Source organism: Canis lupus, chromosome 23, assembly GCF_011100685.1.
Source record: "Canis lupus familiaris isolate Mischka breed German Shepherd chromosome 23, alternate assembly UU_Cfam_GSD_1.0, whole genome shotgun sequence".
Taxonomy (NCBI): Eukaryota; Metazoa; Chordata; class Mammalia; order Carnivora; family Canidae; genus Canis; species Canis lupus.
Window position 1 is genome coordinate 3,927,851 of NC_049244.1, and position 19,424 is coordinate 3,947,274.

The 19,424-nt window shown below is 45.8% G+C and overlaps 2 protein-coding genes across 2 annotated transcripts in view; both read left to right on the top strand.

Moving 5' to 3' along the window:
• GLB1 (galactosidase beta 1) overlaps positions 1-19,424 on the top strand; it is an 81,669-nt gene continuing 62,245 nt past the window's right edge. Inside the window, exon 1 of the mRNA NM_001037641.1 lies at positions 1-78. Coding sequence (NP_001032730.1) covers positions 1-78 — 78 coding nt within the window. The remainder of the gene's footprint in view (positions 79-19,424) is intronic.
• TMPPE (transmembrane protein with metallophosphoesterase domain) lies at positions 724-3,875 on the top strand. Its single transcript, XM_038570330.1, is given in 3 exon segments — positions 724-949; positions 2,171-2,507; positions 2,509-3,875. Coding segments are annotated over 2 exon segments (1,344 nt in total). The 5' UTR covers positions 724-949; positions 2,171-2,279; the 3' UTR covers positions 3,625-3,875.

Genomic DNA, 19,424 nt, shown 5'->3' on the forward strand with positions numbered 1-19,424 from the left:
ATGGCGCGGCCCGCGGCGGTTCGCGTGCTCTGGGCGCTGCTGCTGCCGCTGCTGCTGGGCTCTGCGCGCGGCCTGCGGGTGAGTCCCCGGGGCCCGCGGAGGGCAGCGCTGCCGGGGGCGGCGGCCGGCGGGGCTGCAGGGCGGGGCCGGACCCGGGGCGCCCGGGTAGCCGGCGGGCGGGCGGCGGGCAGCGGGGAAGCGCAGGCGGCGGACGGGCCCTGCCGTCGGGGGCGGGGCGGGGCGGGGCGGGCGGGACCCACTTCCCGGTCGGAGCGAGGCCGGGTGAGCCGCGGTGCGCCAGGCCTTTCCCGCTTTGCGGTCTCCCGGAGGGGCCTGCGGGGAGCGCAGGGCCGGGCGGGGCCTCGGGGCGGTGGCGCGGTCGGGCGGGGCGGAGCGCTCGGGGGGGGGGGGGGGGAGAGCGCGGGGACCGGGCGGCCCGCGAGGGGACGTCGGAGGGATCTCGTCCAAGGGGTTCTCTGCTCTGACGTCTCGTCCTCTCCTCGCCGCTCCCGGCCGCCTTGGTGCTCCCGATCCTCGGGGTCGGGCGGTGCAGGCCAAGGGTGGGCAAGAGGCGGGCTGCAGGTGGCAGCCCGCGGGGGCGCAGGCAGGTCGGGGGCGCGGGGCGGAAGACGGCCTCAGTCAAGCAGTGGGAGCTGCGGCCCGGGCGGGGGCGGGGGCGGGGGCGGGGGCAGCTGCAGACCGCTGCCTGGGGAGGGCCGCGTCGCAGCCGAGGGACCTGGGGCGGCGGGGGGCCCTGCCCCTCTGCACGTCAGCTAACCAACCGCGGTTGCCCCAGAGTTTGGGTGGGCTGGCGCTGGGCCGGGTGCTCAGTAGAAGGAGCGGGGATTGGGCCTGTTCGCTTGTAGATTGCATCCCTTGATAAAAGGTTTCAATGACGTGCCTCAGCACAGAAGAGTCATGCATTTATCTAAAATGAAGGTTGAAAATTGTAAGTAATTGAAAAGTAGCTGCTGAAAATAGTTTGATTTGGGGTTCTTGAGGAAAAATCACCTCAAATTGAGTGTTTGGTAACTTCTGCCTACCTGGTGTGTGGTTTTCCTGCTCACTGTGTGGGTCTGTAGAAGGCCTGCGGGAGTCCTGGCGTGAGAGCTACCCAGCTGCGAGAACCCCTGGCCAGGGTGCAGTTGGGGAAGTGTTCCAGGAAACATTTCCCCAGGAGAAGAGAAAATGGGGAGACAGGGGGTGACAGATCTTAACCAATATCTGAGAGGGTTGTGGGAGGGGAGAGGTCAGGGTTTATGGATGAGGAGCGGGTGGAAAGGGTGGCCCCCTGGAAAATGATTGTGCAGCATCATTCAGTGTGTGTGTGTGTGTGTGTGTGTGTGTGTGTATGCATGTGCATGTGTGCGTGCGCCCCCAGAGCCTACACAGGAAGGCCAGTTTCAACCCAGGAATTCTTATGTCAGTGTCTAGGTGTCCTTGCTGGGCCTGGAGCTTCAGAAAGATACCAGCAGCCTGGCTTTCCATTATTTTCTCCTTTACATGTATGTAGAACAGCGGTTCTCAGACCAACTGTCCTGGAAATTAAAACAGAAAGATTTTAGATATTTGTTAGTTTACTTAAGAAATAATAAATCATTATATGTAACAAACTGTTTTTTGAAAAATAACAGTATTTTTCTTCAAACTTCAGGGAGGAAGAGTGGCACTGTTTTACATTTTTACAAACCTCTTTCACACCTGCCATGATAGATGATTGCCCGGCACATTCAGTCTTGCCACATCACATGTCATGGAGCCTCTGGAAAACTCTACTACACACTCGTGACTGAATGAGAATGCAAAGGGCAGTTATAGCTTAGTATAATTATGAACATAATTTTGAGTAAATGAACCTCCTGCAAGGGTCTCCCCAGATCACACTTCGAGAACCGCTAACATGAAATAATGTTTTTCTTATTATATAAAAAAAGCTCATATGGTTTGTGGAAAAACTTTTAAACTCTCAGAAAACTGTAAGAAAATGAGAACTGCCCACCATGTTACAGTCCACTGTGTCTGTGTTTTAATACTAAAGTGTAGCAGCCAACTGTTACTTGAGTGGCCTGGATTCAGGGTGGGTTGGGAAGATGTGAGTGGCCTTCAGATTTTGAATGGGGACAGAAAAGCTGTAATATCCCACAAAGCTGATGCCGGTTCCTGGTTGCAGGCGGAGCTGACCTGGAAACCTGTCTTTGGCCTCTGTCCTTTCTAAGGAAGTCACCTTCCAGAGCCCGCCCGCACAGAACTGGCAGGGGACCCTCTTAGGAGCCGAGAAAATGGCGATCTTCAGGCAGCTGTCTCTGGGTGCAAAGGCTGCCCTGGCTGCCGGCACCGTCTTCGTGTCCATGATCGTGTCCCGCTCCTATCTGGCCGGGAGCCTTGAGCTCGGGGCCTGGCGGTGGCTGTTCCGCCTGCAGCTCGCCCTGTTTGCCAACTCACTCATGCTCATTGGCTCCCTCTACATCTGGCGTAGCGCGGTCAGCAACCTCAGCCACTCCCCAGCCTGCAGAGTCCGCCTGTTTTCAGCTTTGGAAGATGGCTGTCATGGCATTTCTGGCCCTGGCCCATTCCAGTTTCTTCACCATGCTCTTTTTAGTGGCCGAGGAGCCATATCTCTTTTCCTTGGCAGCCTACTCCTGCCTCGGGGCATACGTCATCATGGTCTTCTTCCTCTGTACCCTCAGCGGCATGGAGCAGGCCTACCAGCTGTTGGCCTGGCGCAGCGGTAGGGTCGTGGGCAGCCTCGACAAGACAAGGAGGCTGGCAGTCAGGCCGGCCCTGGCAGTGGCAGTGACCACTGTGCTCAGCGTGGCTGGGCTCCTGAACGCTGCCCGGCCCCCGGCTGTGAAAACCGTGCGGGTGCCCATCCATCAGCTGCCCGCCTCCATGGATGGCCTCAAGATCACGCTTCTCTCAGACATTCACTTGGGCCCCACGGTGGGCAGGACCAAGATGGAAATGTTCGTGAGGATGGTGAATAGGCTGGAACCAGACGTCACGGTGATCGTGGGTGACCTCTGTGATTCCGAAGCCTCTGTCCTCCGTACGGCCGTGGCTCCTTTGGGCCAGCTGCACTCCCGCCTCGGCACCTATTTCGTCACGGGGAATCACGAGTACTACACGTCAGATGTCAGCAACTGGTTTGCGCTGCTGGAATCCCTGAACGTCAGGCCACTGCACAATGAGAATGTGAAGATTTCAGCCACAGGGGCCCAACCCGGGGGTGGTGAGGGCGATGACTGGATCTGCTTGGCCGGGGTGGACGATATTGAGGCAGACATCCTGCACTACTACGGCCATGGCATGGACCTCGTCAAGGCCCTGGGAGGCTGCAGCCCACACCACACCACCATCTTGCTAGCGCACCAGCCCCTGGCTGCCAAGAGAGCCCTGCAGGCCCGGCCAGACATTAACCTGATTCTTTCTGGGCACACACATGCTGGGCAAATCTTCCCCTTGAACGTGGCAGCCTATCTCTTGAACCCCTTCTTTGCTGGCCTCTACCAAGTGGCCCAGACTACATTTGTGTATGTCAGCCCAGGCACAGCCTACTATGGAATACCCATGAGATTGGGTAGCAGGGCAGAGATCACCGAGCTCATCCTGCAGCGGGCTCCTTGAACCTGACCTTGCCTACCTTGGCTGCCTCTTCAGTGCCCTTGCCTTCGCTATCCATCCCTCTTTAGAGCGGGTTGCCTGCTTTACCCCCTCCAGCCTCTCCTGCCCAGCCCTGCCAATACCTGCTTGGCCTGGCTTGAACAGTGATATGTGCTGGGGCTGCCTGGCAAGTTCAGGCTGGTTTACTCTGTAGATGGCCAGTTACTTCCTCGTATGTATCTGTGGGGCCACTAAAGCCACCCATGTAAGAATGAGCATCTGTTTTCCAGATTATGTGCAGTAAGCCCTCCTCCTCCACAGAGCTCATGAGGCTGGACTGAAACATGGGCTTGCCTAAAAGGGATGCCACTAGAAATCAGAACACAGGGGAACACTGACATTTTTAAACCCTCTTTAGGACTTAGGCAGTCTCTAGGATCACTGATCCATAGCTTTCTAGGGAAGGGGCAGTGTTGCTAGGTGATCTAGAGCAGGCAAGAGGGAGGCCCCTCCAGCTGCTGGGGAAGAATGTTTTCTTTTCCCTCTTGGTTGTGTCAGAGTCACCTTTATTGAGGGCATTAGCCAAACCCATGGGGACACAGGGCTCAGGCTGTTCCAGGCCATCAGTGATGCTATTTTACTGCCTGTGCTCCTGAGCCTTTGGGATCGGGGATGGGGCAGAAAGAAACTCTGAGCACAGTGGTAGGTGTTGGTGATGGTGCTGCTGCTTAGGAATTCAGGGGGGCTTGTCTCACTTGTCTCCTTTTATACAACCCTTGGGCGAGGTAGTTAGGGACAGGCTGCTTTACAGGCAGGCAAGAAAACTGAGGCAGAGGAACATAGGGCACTGGCAACATGACAGGGTATATAAGAGACTCTTGGCCAAAAGCTGGGTCTTCTGCCTCCCTCTCCACTGTTCAGTGCTTAAGGAGCAGTATCTGTGACGAGTGAGGGCAGGACTCAGATGCACTGAACTGTGCAAAGAGAATGAACAAGGGTCTAGACCTTGATGGTCTGTCTCTTGGAGGGGTTTGCTTGAGGCTGATTTCACTTTGCCTGTGACTACAGGGGCCAGGGCCTGGAAGGGGGCTGGCTAGTTCCCGTGTAGGATGTCTGTAACATTGGAAGAGTTGAGAAAGTGGAGCCCACCCCACCCCCCAGGTTTGGGTCTATGTTTTGTGAGAAACTGAGGTTCGTTTTCTATCAGGGGAAGTTGAGGGTGCATGGGGTGGTGGGGCTTTGTGCTCCAGCAAGGTCTTGAGACCTTCCCTCCCCCTGGGCCCTGGAATGCTGGGACGGTCTTCCCTGCTGGGTAACTTCCACTTCTACGGCCACCTATCCATCCCTCACCCCATCCTGACCCCATCAGAGTTGTCCCGGGGCTCTGGCCATAGAACCATAGTGCCATGCTGCTGGGTTCTGGGCCCTCTGGAGTGACCTCACCCTGTTGGCCAAGCCTCTTGTGCCAGAGGCAAGAGACCCTTCGACCCTCAGGTTAGCAATCAGTAAGGTCTCCTGTCAGAAGAGGCCTCACTGAGAAACCCGGGGACCTCGGCTCAGCGTTGACTTCTTTGTGATCCAGCGGCTTTCTCCAGCAGGGAACACAAACACCACTCTGCCTGGAGAAGCTCACCCTGCTGTTCATTAGTCAGGTAGAAGTCTGCAGACGACCTCACTGAGCCTCGGTTTCCCTCACCCTATAATGATAATGATATCTACCTCATGACTATTTCACGGGGATGGTATGAAGACACAGTGTAAGTCAGGTACGTGGGGCACAGTCACACAGGAAGCACTGGATGGTGTTCATATTTAAACATCACATGAGGTGTGCTAAGGAACTGTGTTAGGCACGGGTGCTCAGAGAATTTATGGGGGGGCCAAACTGGGAGAATGTGGGTAGCGTGCTGCCTGTGGCCAGGGTCCAGTGATGGGTCAAAGCAGCAACTGCTGAGGGCTTGCCTTCCTTGGCCTGGGCATGCTGGGGTCTTGTGCATGCTCTTGGGCCTGGCCAGAGGAAGTCTTCATTTTCCTCCCTGACTTCCTGATGTATGACAGAGTCCTAGGGGACCCTGGAGACCACCTTTCTTGTTTGCAAGGCAGTCGAGGTATGGACAGCAAGACTTCCAGGCAAATTTAAAATGTGTCTTTGAGTTGAGATGTCAGTGGCTTCTCTACTTTCTATCCCCTTGTGTTTAATCGTCTTTGCAGCCAGGAGTAAGTTTGGAGAACAACTTATTCAGAGCTGAGGAAGGGTCCCTGGCCTTTCTTTTCATATATTTTGCAGATAGTGGGATTCCAGGAGAGGTGAAGCACTTCTCCCCACCCAGCTCCCATGTCCCCACTGCCTTCTCCATGGCGCCCTCCTAGGCTGGCCACCCCTTACAGCCTCAGGATGACTGCCCTTCCAACCCCTCTCCCTTCCTTGTAACCTGACCCCATTTTTGGGGGGATCATTCCAGTTAACTTTCCAGTTCTCTTTTGTCTGGATTTCACCAGACTACGTCAATTGATGCCATTTGTCTTCCACCCTTAGACGCAGCTGGTGGTGGTTGACTTGCCTCCTATGCCACTTATCTCACTGCTCTCTGAATTTCAGATCTTTTACATCAGCGTTCTGAGCTTTGTGAAATTCACTTCCATCCTTATTTTTTATATTTCATCTTTGTCTCTTCTTTCTCAAGTGCCATCTCAAGTGCAATCTTGCGTACCTTTCATCCCTCTTCCGAAGTCTTTGCTTGACTGATGTCTTTCTACTCCCAGAAATGAGACAGGCCCATCTTGTGCGTGCGTCTCAGGAATGCTCAGCAGCACCTTCTCATCCATTGTATCCTGTGATGTAATGGAACTGTTCCCCACAGAAATTCCTCCATTATTGTGCAGATGTGGTCCTGGTGGGCCACCCTCCATGGCACTCTTTGCACCTCTTTCCCTGTTCCTCATTCACTTAACCTTGTTTTGTTTGCTTATGGCTGGACGAGTTGGTGAGGAACATTTACTTGAAGCTTGAAGCTTGAAGCTTGAAAATTCTTTCAATTTCCTTTTAGTTTCTTCTCTTTTTTTTTTAATATGGTTACTGCAAGTTGAAATATAGTGCTTTTTAAAAATTAGCAATAGGATGTGAAATATACTATTGTTATAAAATCTCAATATGTTAATGCTATGTCATCCTTTTCTCCCCTTATTTTGTTTTAAACTTTTTATTGTGTAAATATGAACATGCTCACAAAGCAGAGAGAATAGCATACTGAATCCCCAGGTACTCATCACGCCGCTTCAATAATTATGACTATTTTGCTGTACTTTCTCATGTACCACTGCCTAGTACTCTTTCTTTTTTGGCTAGAATATGTTAAAGCAAATCTTAGAAAACATAACTTCAGAGGCACCCGAGTGGCTCAGTCAGTTGAGCATCTAGTTCTTGATTTTAGCTCAGGTTGTGTTCTCAGGGTCGTGAGATCAAGCCCCACATTGGGCTCTATGCACAGCAGGGAGTCTGAGTGAGATTCTTTCTCCTTCTCCCCCTGCCTTTCCCTGTGGTGTGCACATGCTCGCTCGCTCTCTCTCTCTCTCAAATAAATAGGTAGATAAATAAAATCTTTTAGAAAAAAAGGAAAACATAACTTCTCTCTCTCAAATAAAAAAAAATACGTTTTTAAAAAGTACATCCATAATGTCACTGTACCTAATAAAGGTAATAGTAATTCTTTAACATCATTTAATACCCAATTAGGAGATCTGGGGCTGGAAGCCATGTCTTCTACCTCTCAATATAATAATTCTGTAGTTTTTCCACTGCCTCAGGGTTAAGTAGTTGTGTCTGAGTGCAGGATTAAATGAAATTAACTGTGTAGAGAATTCATGTTTCGTTTTTTCCTGATTATGTCAATTGTCTTTTTTTATTGTGATAAACATGTAGTGTAAAATTGATCATCTTAATGATTTTTAGATGAGCAGTTCAATAGTGTTAAGTATATTTAAATCATCATGAACCAGATCTCCAGGGTTTATTCATCTTGCAAATCAGAAACCCCAGCCATTAAACAATAGCTCCTTTTCCCCACTCAGCTGGCAACCACCATTCTTTCCGTTTTTATGAGTCTGACTGTTCCAGGTGCCTTGTATAAGTGGAATCAAGCATTATTTGTCTTTTTGTGACTGGCATATTTTGCTTACTGTAACATCCTCAGTGTTCATCCACATTTTAATATGTGACAAGACTTCCTTTTTAAGGCTGCATGTGGATATCCAGTGTTCCTAGCATTATTTCTTGAGGAGTCTGTCCATTCCCTGTTGAATTGCCTGAGAGTCCTTGTTGAAGACCATTTGAGTACATATGTGAGGGTTTATCTCTGGCCTCTCTACTCTTTTGGTCTCTTTGTCTGTTTTTTTATTTTAAAGATTTTTATTTATTTATTTATTTATTTGAGAGAGAGAGAGAGTACAAGTGAGGAGAAGGGCAGAAGGAGAAGCAGACTCCTGCTGAGCAGGGAGCCTGACATCAAATTTGATCCCAGGACCCTGGGATTATGACCTGAGCCAAAGGCAGATGCTTAACTAACTGAGCCACCCAGGCACTCGTATTTGTCTGTTTTTATGCCAGTACCACACTCTTTTACTGTATATTACTGTAGCTTTGTAATATTTTTTGGAATCAGGAAGTACGAGTCTTCCAACTTTGTTCTTTTTCAAAATTGTTTTGGCTACTTGGGATTCCTTGAAATTCCATAAGAATTTTAAGATGAGGGATCCCTGGGTGGCGCAGCGGTTTGGCGCCTGCCTTTGGCCCAGGGCGCGATCCTGGAGACCCGGGATCGAATCCCACGTCGGGCTCCCGGTGCATGGAGCCTGCTTCTCCTTCTGCCTGTGTCTCTGCCTCTCTCTCTCTCTCTCTCTCTCTCTCTGTGTGTGACTGTCATAAATAAATTAAAAAAAAAAAAGAATTTTAAGATGAATTTTTCTATTTCTGCAAAAAAACATGGTGGAATCTTAATAGAGATTGCATTGAATCTGTAGATCTCATTGGGTAGAATAGATATCTTTTTTTTTAAGATTTTTATTTATTTATTCATGATAGACATAGAGAGAGGCAGAGACACAGGCAGAGGGAGAAGCAGGCTCCACGCAGGGAGCCGGACGTGGGACTCAATCCCAGGACTCTAGGATCACACCCTGGGCCAAAGGCAGGCGCCAAACTGCTGAGCCACCCAGGGATCCCCAAGAGCAGGCATTCTTGCCTTGTTTCTGATCATAGAGAAAAAATCTTGTGGTCTTTCATCACGGAGTATAATATTAGCTGTGGATTTTCATATATGGCCTTTATCATGTTGAGGTGATTTCCTTCTATTCCTAGTTTGTTGAGTGTTTTGGTCGTTGAAATGGTGTTGAATCTTGTTAATACAACATCTTGTTTCTGCTTCAATTAAGATGATCATGTGGTTTTCGCCCTTTATTCTGTTGACATGGTGTATTGCAGTGATTGATTTTCATATGTGGAACCATCCTTGCATTACAGAAATAAATCTCACTTGGTCATGGTGTACAATCCCTTTAATGTGTCATTGAATTCAGTTTGGTGGTACTTTGTTGAGGATATTTGCATCAATATTCATCAGAAATATTGGTCTGTAGTTTTCTTGTTACATCTTGTCTTGCTCAGGTGTTAAGGCAATGTTAGCCTCATAGAATGAGCAAGTGTTTCTCCTCTTTGATTTTTTGGAAGAGTTTCAAGAAAATTGGTGTTAATTCTTCTTTAAGTGTTTGATAGAGGGATCCCTGGGTGGCGCAGCGGTTTAGCGCCTGCCTTTGGCCCAGGGCGCAATCCTGGAGACCCGGGATTGAATCCCACATCGGGCTCCCAGTGCATGGAGCCTGCTTCTCCCTCTGCCTGTGTCTCTGCCTCTCTCTCTCTCTCTGTGTGTGTGATTATCATAAATAAATAAAAATTTTTTAAAAATGTTTGATAGAATTCTCTAGCAAAGCCATCTGGTCCTGGGTTTTTCTTTGTGATTTTCAGTTACTGATTGAATTTTCTTTCTAGTTACTGATCTCAGATTTTCCATTTCTTCATGATTCAGTCCTGGTAGGTTGTATGTTTCTAGGAATTTTTTCATAGGTTCTAGATTACCCAATTTGTTGGTATACAGTTGTTCATACTAATATTTTATAATCTTGTTTATTTCTGTGGCATCAGCTGTAATAGCTCCTCTTTTATTTCTGATTTTAGTTATTTGAGTCTTCTCTCTTTCTTAGTTAATCTAGCTAAAGATTTGTCCATTTTGTTGATCTTAAAAAAAAAAACTCTCAGTCTCACTGATTTTTTTTTTTAAGATTTTTTATTTATTCGTGAGAGACACGCAGAGAGGGCCAGAGACACAGGCAGAGGGAGAAGCAGGCTCCCTGCAGGAGCCTGATGTGGGACTCAATCCCAGGACCCCAGGATCATGACCTGAGCCAAAGGCAGACGCTCAACCACTGAGCCTTCCAGGTGCCCAGTTTCACTGATTTTTTTTTCTTGTTTTTTTTTTTTTTTTGGGGGGGGGGGTTGTTTGTTTGTTCTGTCTTTCACTCATCTCTGCTCTGATTTTTACTATTTCTTTCTTTCTGCTAGCTTTGGGTTTAGTTTGTTCTTTGGTTTCTTGAGGAATTATGTCTCTTTACAGTTCTTTTGTTTGAATCAGGATCTAATAACAAGGCCATATACTATATGTGATATACTTCTTAAATCTCTGTAAGTCTATATAGCATTCTCCCCTTTTATGTCATTTATTTGTTCAAGTTATCTGGATATTACATCTTAGTATTTCCTACATTTTGGAATTGTGGTGCTGTTTACTGTATCGTACTATCCCTCATATGGTCTGTGAACTGATAAATCTAGAGATCTAGGAAAGTTACAACTAGAGGCTGGATGGATTTAGGTTCAATTTTTTTTCTTTTTTGGGCAAGAAGACTTCATTGCTTTAAATGATCTAAGACTGACCCACAGGTCCAGTGTTGTCAGCTTGGTCCTTCCCTAGAAACTTCCTCATCATCTTTTCACCTAATGTTTCAGTAGTCATTGATGATTATTGCCTAAAGTCACTATTCCATTAGGGATTCCAAAAATCATGATTTTTTTTTTTTTTTTTTTTTTTTTTTTTTTTTACAGTTTGGTACATTTAATACAGAATATGGTGGGCCAGAGTACTAAAAAGGCTTTCTAGGAATAGTTGGTTACTTAGCTTTTATGTATTCAAGAGACAATGGAAACTTCTTTTACCTCTGTTCTGAATTCGGAAGGAGTTTTGGAATACTCAGAAATATAATCCTGCCATCAGCCCCCAAAATGGTGATTTTTAATGTGATCGTTTCTTCTGCATTTACAAACTGTTTGTTCTACAAAAAAAAACTCTATCCTCATCAATTGGTTACTCTGAAAAGGGCTATATCAAAGGCAAGACAGATTCTAGACTCTTCCCCTTTATTCATCAGTTGTCAGAATAAAGAGTTGATGTCCCAGCAAACTCCAAGGATGACCAGTAATCTCTTACTTGGGGTGGAAGGGAGTATCATGAACTTGGCTCTTTTCATAGATCTGCTGTGTTTCAGTCCATTGAAGTGATAAACCTTTTAATGCTCAAAATCTCCCACCTTTGGCCAGTTGGAACCAAATTGCTTCTGTGTCATTTTGTTGTGACCATAGTAGTTTTTGATAGTTTTTGGCTTATTTTGTACATATTGTGCCCCAGACGGGCTAAGTAGTTTCTTGAAGGAGCTCTGGTTTCCCTTTAGTGGGAAATATTTAGAGACCATAATTTAAGTGCTAGAGGAGCCAAGTGCTACCAGCTAGTGTCATTTCTAAGTTGTTTTAGTGGCTATTGCTAGGAAATAATTTTTTTAGAAAGAAAAAAATTATAAGTTATACTAGTATTTCCGATTTAAATGGCAAATCATGAACTTTAAAAAAAAAAAAAACAGACTATTTTTTTAGAGAAGTTTTAGTTTCACAGCAAAATTGAATAGAGGGTACAGAGATTTCCCACAGAACCCTGATTAAAGGTTTTTACTTAACTTTCTCTGGTTTTGTGTTTGTTTGTTTTACACTGAAAATTTTGGTTCCTAACAACCAGTTATTACTTATTTACTTTATCCTACTTATATATATTATGGATTCAAAATAGCAGTAACATATTATATCAGGATTAACTCTACTGGATGCAGTTTTGTTTGTTCATTTGTTTTACCTGAATGTGGTTTAAGATGTATTTTTATCCTCAGGCTAAACACTGTCAAAATACTATTTCAAATTCACTTGAAATGATTCTTTTCTGTGTGGCAACTTAGGGCTGATTTTAATTTTTAAGAATTATTTTATAATTTTAAAACTTATCTCATGTTTTTTTTTAAGACTATGTACTTACCCTTTCTCTGAGGAAGCAGAATTGTAACTGTAACTGCCTGCGAGTCTTGGAAGATTGGGAGCTGGTCCCAAGCTGTGTTCATGTTTCCTCCATTTGGCCACTTTCCTTCTTCTTCCCTTGTAATTTATGTTCTTCATCCACCATCTTTTGGAATGCTGGAGAGAAGTCTTTTTAGAACAAGACAGGCATAAATAAATAATAAAACTGATAAGAATAGAATGCCTAAGCCATAGCAGGTCATCCACAAATTCCTCCAGATCCATATTGATTGTCAGCAATCACTGTGGATGTTTTGCCTCTTCCGGCTGTCTATGCCTCGTGTTTCCATGACACTGGATGTTTGAAGGCTCTTAGCTCTAGCACAATTGAAGTTTGTCGTACAGTCATCTGAAATAGTCCTCTGTCTTTATGTTCTGTGAGCTGAGGGATCTGGGAAGTCCATATGTATAAACACCCTTCCATCCCTATCTTCTCCACTCTCCTTAATCCCTTGTCCCTCAACCCTGGAGCACCAGCAGCCTAGAAGGGTTGGGTCTCTGCCACTCTGGAGCTGAGCAGCTCATGTCAGGAATTCTCCAGGCTCTTGGGTCTCTGGGGTGAGTGAAAGGGCAAAAGGGTGCTGGAGATACAGATCCACTGAATAGGTGCTTTATCAGAGTCATACTGAAGAGCTTGAAGATGTATATTGTCTTTACATGGTCAACAGGACCCATAACTCATAATGTCACTGAGCTGCTTTTCTTTGTTGTAGTTGAGGAATGTGCATAAAGTAATGCAAATAAAATTATCTTTAGTCCTGAATATTAGGAAAGCTGGGGAATGTTCACCTTACCTGGTGACAGAAATATTGGTATCATGTTTAGTTGGTTTTTTGGGGGGTTTTTTTGTTTTGTTTTTTACTTTAAAGATATGCTTATATACCACTGGAACCATCTAAATAGAATGCGTAACTTTAAAAATGTTATATTGGATAGTATTAGGTCTCTGATGTGTAATTGGTTCAAGGATATTTTGTTTGTACTGCTGTCTTTTTTCTCCAGTATCATATGCATATGTACACAGGGGTCCTGGGAAGGCATATGCTTGGCCTTGCTTGCAATTGCTTTTTCTTTTATAAATTTTCTGTGACCTCATGCATTGTAAACACTGATGCTACCGCAATCCTGCACATGTGAAATAAAACTGTGGCTCTTCAGTATTCTGTTTCTGTGCCAATTAATTCAGAAGAGGTAGAATCTGCTCACAGATTTGTTTTTTGTATTTGTGGGAATAAGCTCTGAGGGCAGCTTCTCTCTTCTCCCCCCTACGTTTCTCCATTGCCTTACTTCTTACTTCTGTCAGCCAGGAGGCTGACTCTTTTAGGCTGCATCCTCTCAGATTCCTAAATGTTAAGGGGGGGATCCATTTGGATGTATGAAGCAGATTTTCCATTTACCTTAGCCATGACAGCCATACTTGGAAGCTCTCTCTTAGCTGGTGCTGCTTCTGCAGCTGTCCCTACCACTCTGTGCTGCTTTTCCAAGCTTCCATTTCAGAGACTTATCACTGCTCCCTATGTCCAAATCCCATGATGTTGTTTATGTATTAGATCCCGTGACAGCCCATGGGATGTGCTGATGATCACGGTCTCTCATGGGAGAGGATGGGGCAGTTAAGGGGGCCCTGGGACAAGAAGGGAATGTGTACTGCTATCCTGCCCATTTACAAACAAACTGCTTTTGGTCCTTTTTACTGATGGTTTTGTAAAGAATAGAACATTAGCCACAGACCAAATGCCAGAGGCCACACTGACTGCACCGGAAATACTACACCCACACAGCAGGTACCACTTGGGCTTCTGCTTGGTTCAGTTAGTAGTCCACCATCGTCCACCATGATCTGTCTGCTATTTGCAGGGACTTACATGTGCTAAATGAATGAGGATAAGATGAGAATGTTGTGTGAGTCTTTGTAGAGGGGATACTAGGATCTGCCATTTCAGGAGGAATTGTGGTCTTGCTTCAGATTTATCTTGGGTTGAGGTGGGGAGTGGGCACTTCGATGGTTTTCACTTCGCTCTCTTCCCTCCATAATGCCTCTGACTTATGGTGTGGGTGTGGGTTCTGGGAGCTGATAGGTAAAATCATCCCAATTTGCACTCAGGGCCAGGGAAATCACCATAGGATAGGCCCTCTGACTTGTTGGACCTATGTAGAAGGACTGGGCCATGGCTCCCTTTCTTCCCAGTCTCCTAAAGAGTGGTAAATGCCATCACATTTTGAAATACCCTGGTATATCAGCTTAGGGATATCCAACCATCCCCAGAAGGTCTAAGCATTTTCCGAGGATGCAGGTACCCAAGTCCTGTTGGGGGAGCATTAGGGGAATATTCATTGTATGTACTGGAGTGGCATCACAGGGTTCTTCCTCAAGGGATCCTTCCAGCTCTCCCTTCAGTCACTTGGCCGTCTGTTGGAAGCTGCCCCAGAGCTGGGAACTGGAAGAAGGAATCACAATTTTCCATTGCAGCGGCTGGCATCAGCCTTTTGCTTATGAGTTCTTGATTTTTTTTCCTTGTTAGGACACATCAGGCAGCTCCCTTGCTGGTTACCCAATCATCCCACCCACTGGAAATGCTGTGGTTTATGAGCCTTTTCCTGAGATCACCACACCCCGGTTGCCCTCTGGCCTAGCTGGTCGTTGTGGGAATTATATGGTCCCTCCCAGAGTCTTGTCATCCTCAGTGCCACAGCAGCATTTTCTGTCATCCCTTGCCTATGGAGGACAGCCTCACTGGGCTTCTCAAGGATGCCACAGCCCTCCTCAGCAGTTCATTCCTTCCTGAAGGGAGTGTTCTCTGGCCTGTGCTGGGGAATATCATCAGATGGTGGGTTGTTTGGTCACCATTTTTGTGTTCCCATCTCTTTGAAACATCTCACACGTTCCACAGGATGCGAAGCCCATCCTGGCATCTCCACCTCGTTTCCTGTAGGCCAATATCATGTCTGGTTCCAACAGCTTAGGAACTAGGTTAAGGTACCTTTATCAAGATGGTAACTCACAGGTCACGGGAGATTGTCAGTACACTTCCCTCCATCCAGCCTTACCTTCTGCCCCTCAGGGTCCTCTCCCAGTGTGCCCAGTCCTGAGCCTTACATCAGGCAGCTCCCTGATGCCTGCAGCTGGGAGACATAGCTGCTGACATAATCTCTTTAGATATGGCCATAAAGCCTCTGGCATCACAGAATGCCTAGAGTGGATGGCTGACTTGAGCACATCAGGCAATCTTTCTTCCAAGCTTCCAAAGCTGTTAATGAAAATCAGCCAACCTCTGGGCACCTGGGTGGCTCAGTGGTTGAGCATCTGCCTTTGGCTCAAGTCATGATCTTTGAGTCCTGGGATCAAGTCCTGCATTGGGCTCCTCGCAGGGAGCCTGCTTCTCCCTCTGCCTGTGTCTCTGCCTCTCTCTCTGTGTTTCTCATGAATTAATAAATAAAATATTTTTAAAGATCAGCCAGCCTCACAATCCTTATAATTACCAGTACCTACTACCACCCCACCCCATTCCAGGGGTAGAGCTAATGCAGATGCCAACTCATCCCCTTCTGCCTGTACCTCCTCCCAGTCCAGCACAGGAGGGACCTTAGAATTCATATTTGCATAATGCAGAGTGTCACCACCCACTTAACACCAATTATAGGGTTCTTGTTGTTGTTTGATAGACATGAGAAATTCATGTATAGGCTCACATCCTGAGGATCTGCTGATACCCATTGTCTTTATTTGGGTTCTTTTAGAAGCAAAACATGAAACAAGGGCTTGAGTGCAAGGGATCTGAGAAGTGATCTAAGAATGCAGGCACAAGGGACAGGTGGAAAGAAGCAGAAGTCTGTAGAAGGATGTATCATGGTTCTTGCTCTGGCAGCAGGGCCAAAATTCTGCCAGGATCTCCTGGAAGGTCCGCAGAACATCTCCTGCATTGTCTGCTGGAAAGATGCAATTATCCACCCTCATGGGCATGGGCACCCCAGCACTCCTGGATCCCTGGGTCAGCAGGCTCCTGTAGAGGGACAGAAAGGCGCAAAGTCCCAAGGTGTGGGTCTGAGCTAAGATGCTGTCAGCACAGAGTATACTGAGCTCACACACGACTGTCCACAAGGGCTGCAGCTCACAGAGGTATGCCTTAAAAACACTTCTCAGCCTTCTCTTTTTCCTCGTTATGTATTGAAGATCTTTCTGCAAGGACAAGAGCAGCTCATTGGTCTCAGAAGCTGCATAGTACTTCATCATGTGTGTATACATACATTCATGTACACTGCCCTTACTATAGAGACCATAATTTATTTCATCAGTCCACTTTTTAAAAAAGATTTATTTATTTATTTTTAGAGAGGGAGTGCTCACACAAGCAGGGGAAGGAACAGAGGGAGAGGGAGAGAATCTTAAGCAGACTCCCCACTGAGCCTGATGCAGGGCTCAGTCTCATGACCCTGAGATCATGACCTGAGCCAAAATCAAGAGTCTGTTGCTCAACCAACTGCACCACCCAGATGCTCCTCATCAGTCACCTTTTAATTTTATTTATTTATATTTATTTTTCCAGTTTTACTGATAAATGACTCTCATCATTGTATGAATTTAAGGTGTATGGCATGATGTTTTGATTTGCATATATTGTGAAATGGTCACCACAGTATGTTCAGCTAAAGTCAATCTTCTCATATAGATACAATGGAAAGGAAAGAAAGGAAAGAAGAAGAAAGGAAAAAAATTTTCTCTTTGCAATAAGAACTTATAGAATTTACCTTCTTTTTTTTCATTTTTTAAAAATTTTATTTATGTATGAGGGGTGCCTGGGTGGCTCAGTCAGTTAAGGGGCTGCTTTCAGCTCAGTTCATGATCTCAGGATCCTGAGATTGAGCCCTGCATCGGGCTCCCTGCTCAGCAGAGAGTCTGCTTCTCCTTCTCCCCCTGCTCGTGCACATGTGCGCTCTCTCTCTCTCTCTCTCTCTCTCTCTTAAATAAGTAAATAGAGACACCTGGGTGGCTCAGTGGTTGAGCATCTGCCTTCGGCTCAGGGCCTGATCCCAGTCTGGGAATTGAGTCCCGCGCGTCAGGGTCCCTGCAGGGAGCCCGCTTCTCCCTCTCCCTGTGTCTCTGCCTCTTTCTGCGTGTCTCATGAATAAATAAATAAAATATTTTAGAAAATTTAAATAAATATGAAAGGGGGGAAGGAGCAGTGCTGAGCGCCAAGCCTTACTCAGGGCTCAATCCCTGGACCTGAGATCAGACCTAAGCCAAAACCAAGTGTTGGATGCTCAGCCAACTGAGCCACCCAGGCACCCCTAGGATTTACCCTTCTTATCAACTTTCCAGTATATCACGTAGCAATGCTAACTATAGTCACCATGGTGTACATTTCATCTTTAGTGCTTATTTATCTTTTAACTGGAAGTTTGTACCTTTTGAACACCTTTCCCCAATCCCCCCCGCCACTTTTTTGTGTCCACATTTTATTAGGAAAAATTTTCACACGTAGAGTTGAAAGAATTTTATGCTCACCATCCATATTCTACCATTAGCATATTACTATCTATCCCTCTATCCATCCATCCATCCATCCATCCATCCATCCATCCATCCATCAATTCATCTTGTTTTTTGGATGTATTCCAAAGTAAGTTGCAAGCATTAGTGTACTTTCCCCTCCAAGTATTTCAGCATGTCCTATATCATTAATTAGAGGTGAATATTTGTTTACAGCCCTTTTTCCCCTTTTAAGATAAATATTACATAAATGAAATTTATACATCTCAAGGGTACCATTTGATGAGAATTGAGAAATGTACATATTTGTATAATCGAAACTCTTATTCACCTAGATTACCATTACCCTAGGAAGTTCCCTTATGTTCCTTACCAAGCAATCTCTGCCTCCCCCTCCCAAAGGCAACAACTACTCTGATTTTTTTTTCCCACCATAGATTAGATTTGCCTGTTCTAGAACTTCATATAAATGGGCTCATACAGTATGGACCTTTTGTGTAGGGCTTCTTTCACTCAGTATGATTTTTCTGAGATTTCTCCATATTATTGGCAGCACGAGTAGTTCTGTTTCATTGCTGAGAAGTATTCCATTATATGAACATGCCAAAGTTTGCATATCCTTTCTCTTGTTGACATTTGCTTGCTTCCAGTTTTAGGCAATTATGAACAAAGCTGCTGTAGACATTTGTTACAACTCTTTTCATGAACATATTTTTCTTATAACCAAAAAAAAAAAAGGCTTTATTTTGAAGTGCAATTTGGTTTAACCAGTGTTACAATTAAAACAAACACACAAGCAAACAAAGAGAGAATACCCAGCTTCCACAATGATCACCTTTGCTTTATGTGCCCTCTGTTCTTTTGTCTGCTCTTTTTCTTTTTCATCTGTAGTAACCTCAGAGATTGTGTCATTCCACCCATAAATAGCCATGTATGTGGGGCACCTGGGTGGTTCAGTGGTTGAGTGTCTACCTTTGGCTCAGGTCGTGATCCTGGGATCGAGTCCCCGATGGGGCTCCCTACAAAGAGCCTGCTTCTCCCTCTGCCTGTATCTCTGCCTCTCTGTGTCTTTCATGAATAAATAAAATCTTTTTAAAAATTGCCATGTATGTATCTTTAACTGATGAGAACTTTTTTCTTCTTTTGTGTAATCCCCATGCCATTGTTTTACCCAACAGAATGAACAGTAATTCTTTTAATTCCACATAATACCTGTTCTGTTTTCAGATTTTCCCTGTCTCAACATTGGGGTTTTTTGCAGTTCATTAGAATCAGCATCCAAACCAGGTTCCCATGTTGCATTAGGTCATATACCATTTAAGTTCTCTTTTGTTTTATGACAATACTCTTTATTTTGTTTGATTTTAATGCCATCAATCTCTTGAAACAACTCTATCATTGGACTTCTAGAATGTCCCACGTTTTGAATTTGGCATATTTTGCTTCATTGTGCTGTCAGTAGTTAAGGTTCAGTTGAGGTTCCTGTTCGGTAATGGGGACTGCTTCTAGGTGGGGCTGTACTTCCTTTTGAATCACAACATGAAGAACATAATGTCTGCCTGTTCCGTTTTTAAGAGGCTGACACTGAGCAGAGGAATCACGTACGTGTAACTCACAGGTGTTAATATCCACATAGTCTTTATTTTCTCCTAGGTGATACTTCTTTTAAGCCTCTTTCTTTTTTTTAAATGCCCCCAATTTTTCCAGCGAGGCCAGTGGGAGCTTGTTGAGGTTAGCACCTGTGTCCTACATCTAACTACCCCCTGGTCCTGTAGGTTCCACCTCCTTGTCCACTGCCCACCTCACTGCCGCCACCATGGTCCATGCCTCACCTTCCTTTTTGCCACTTCAGGAAAAGGCGAGAGTGCCAAACATTTAAAAACACATGTTTTCACG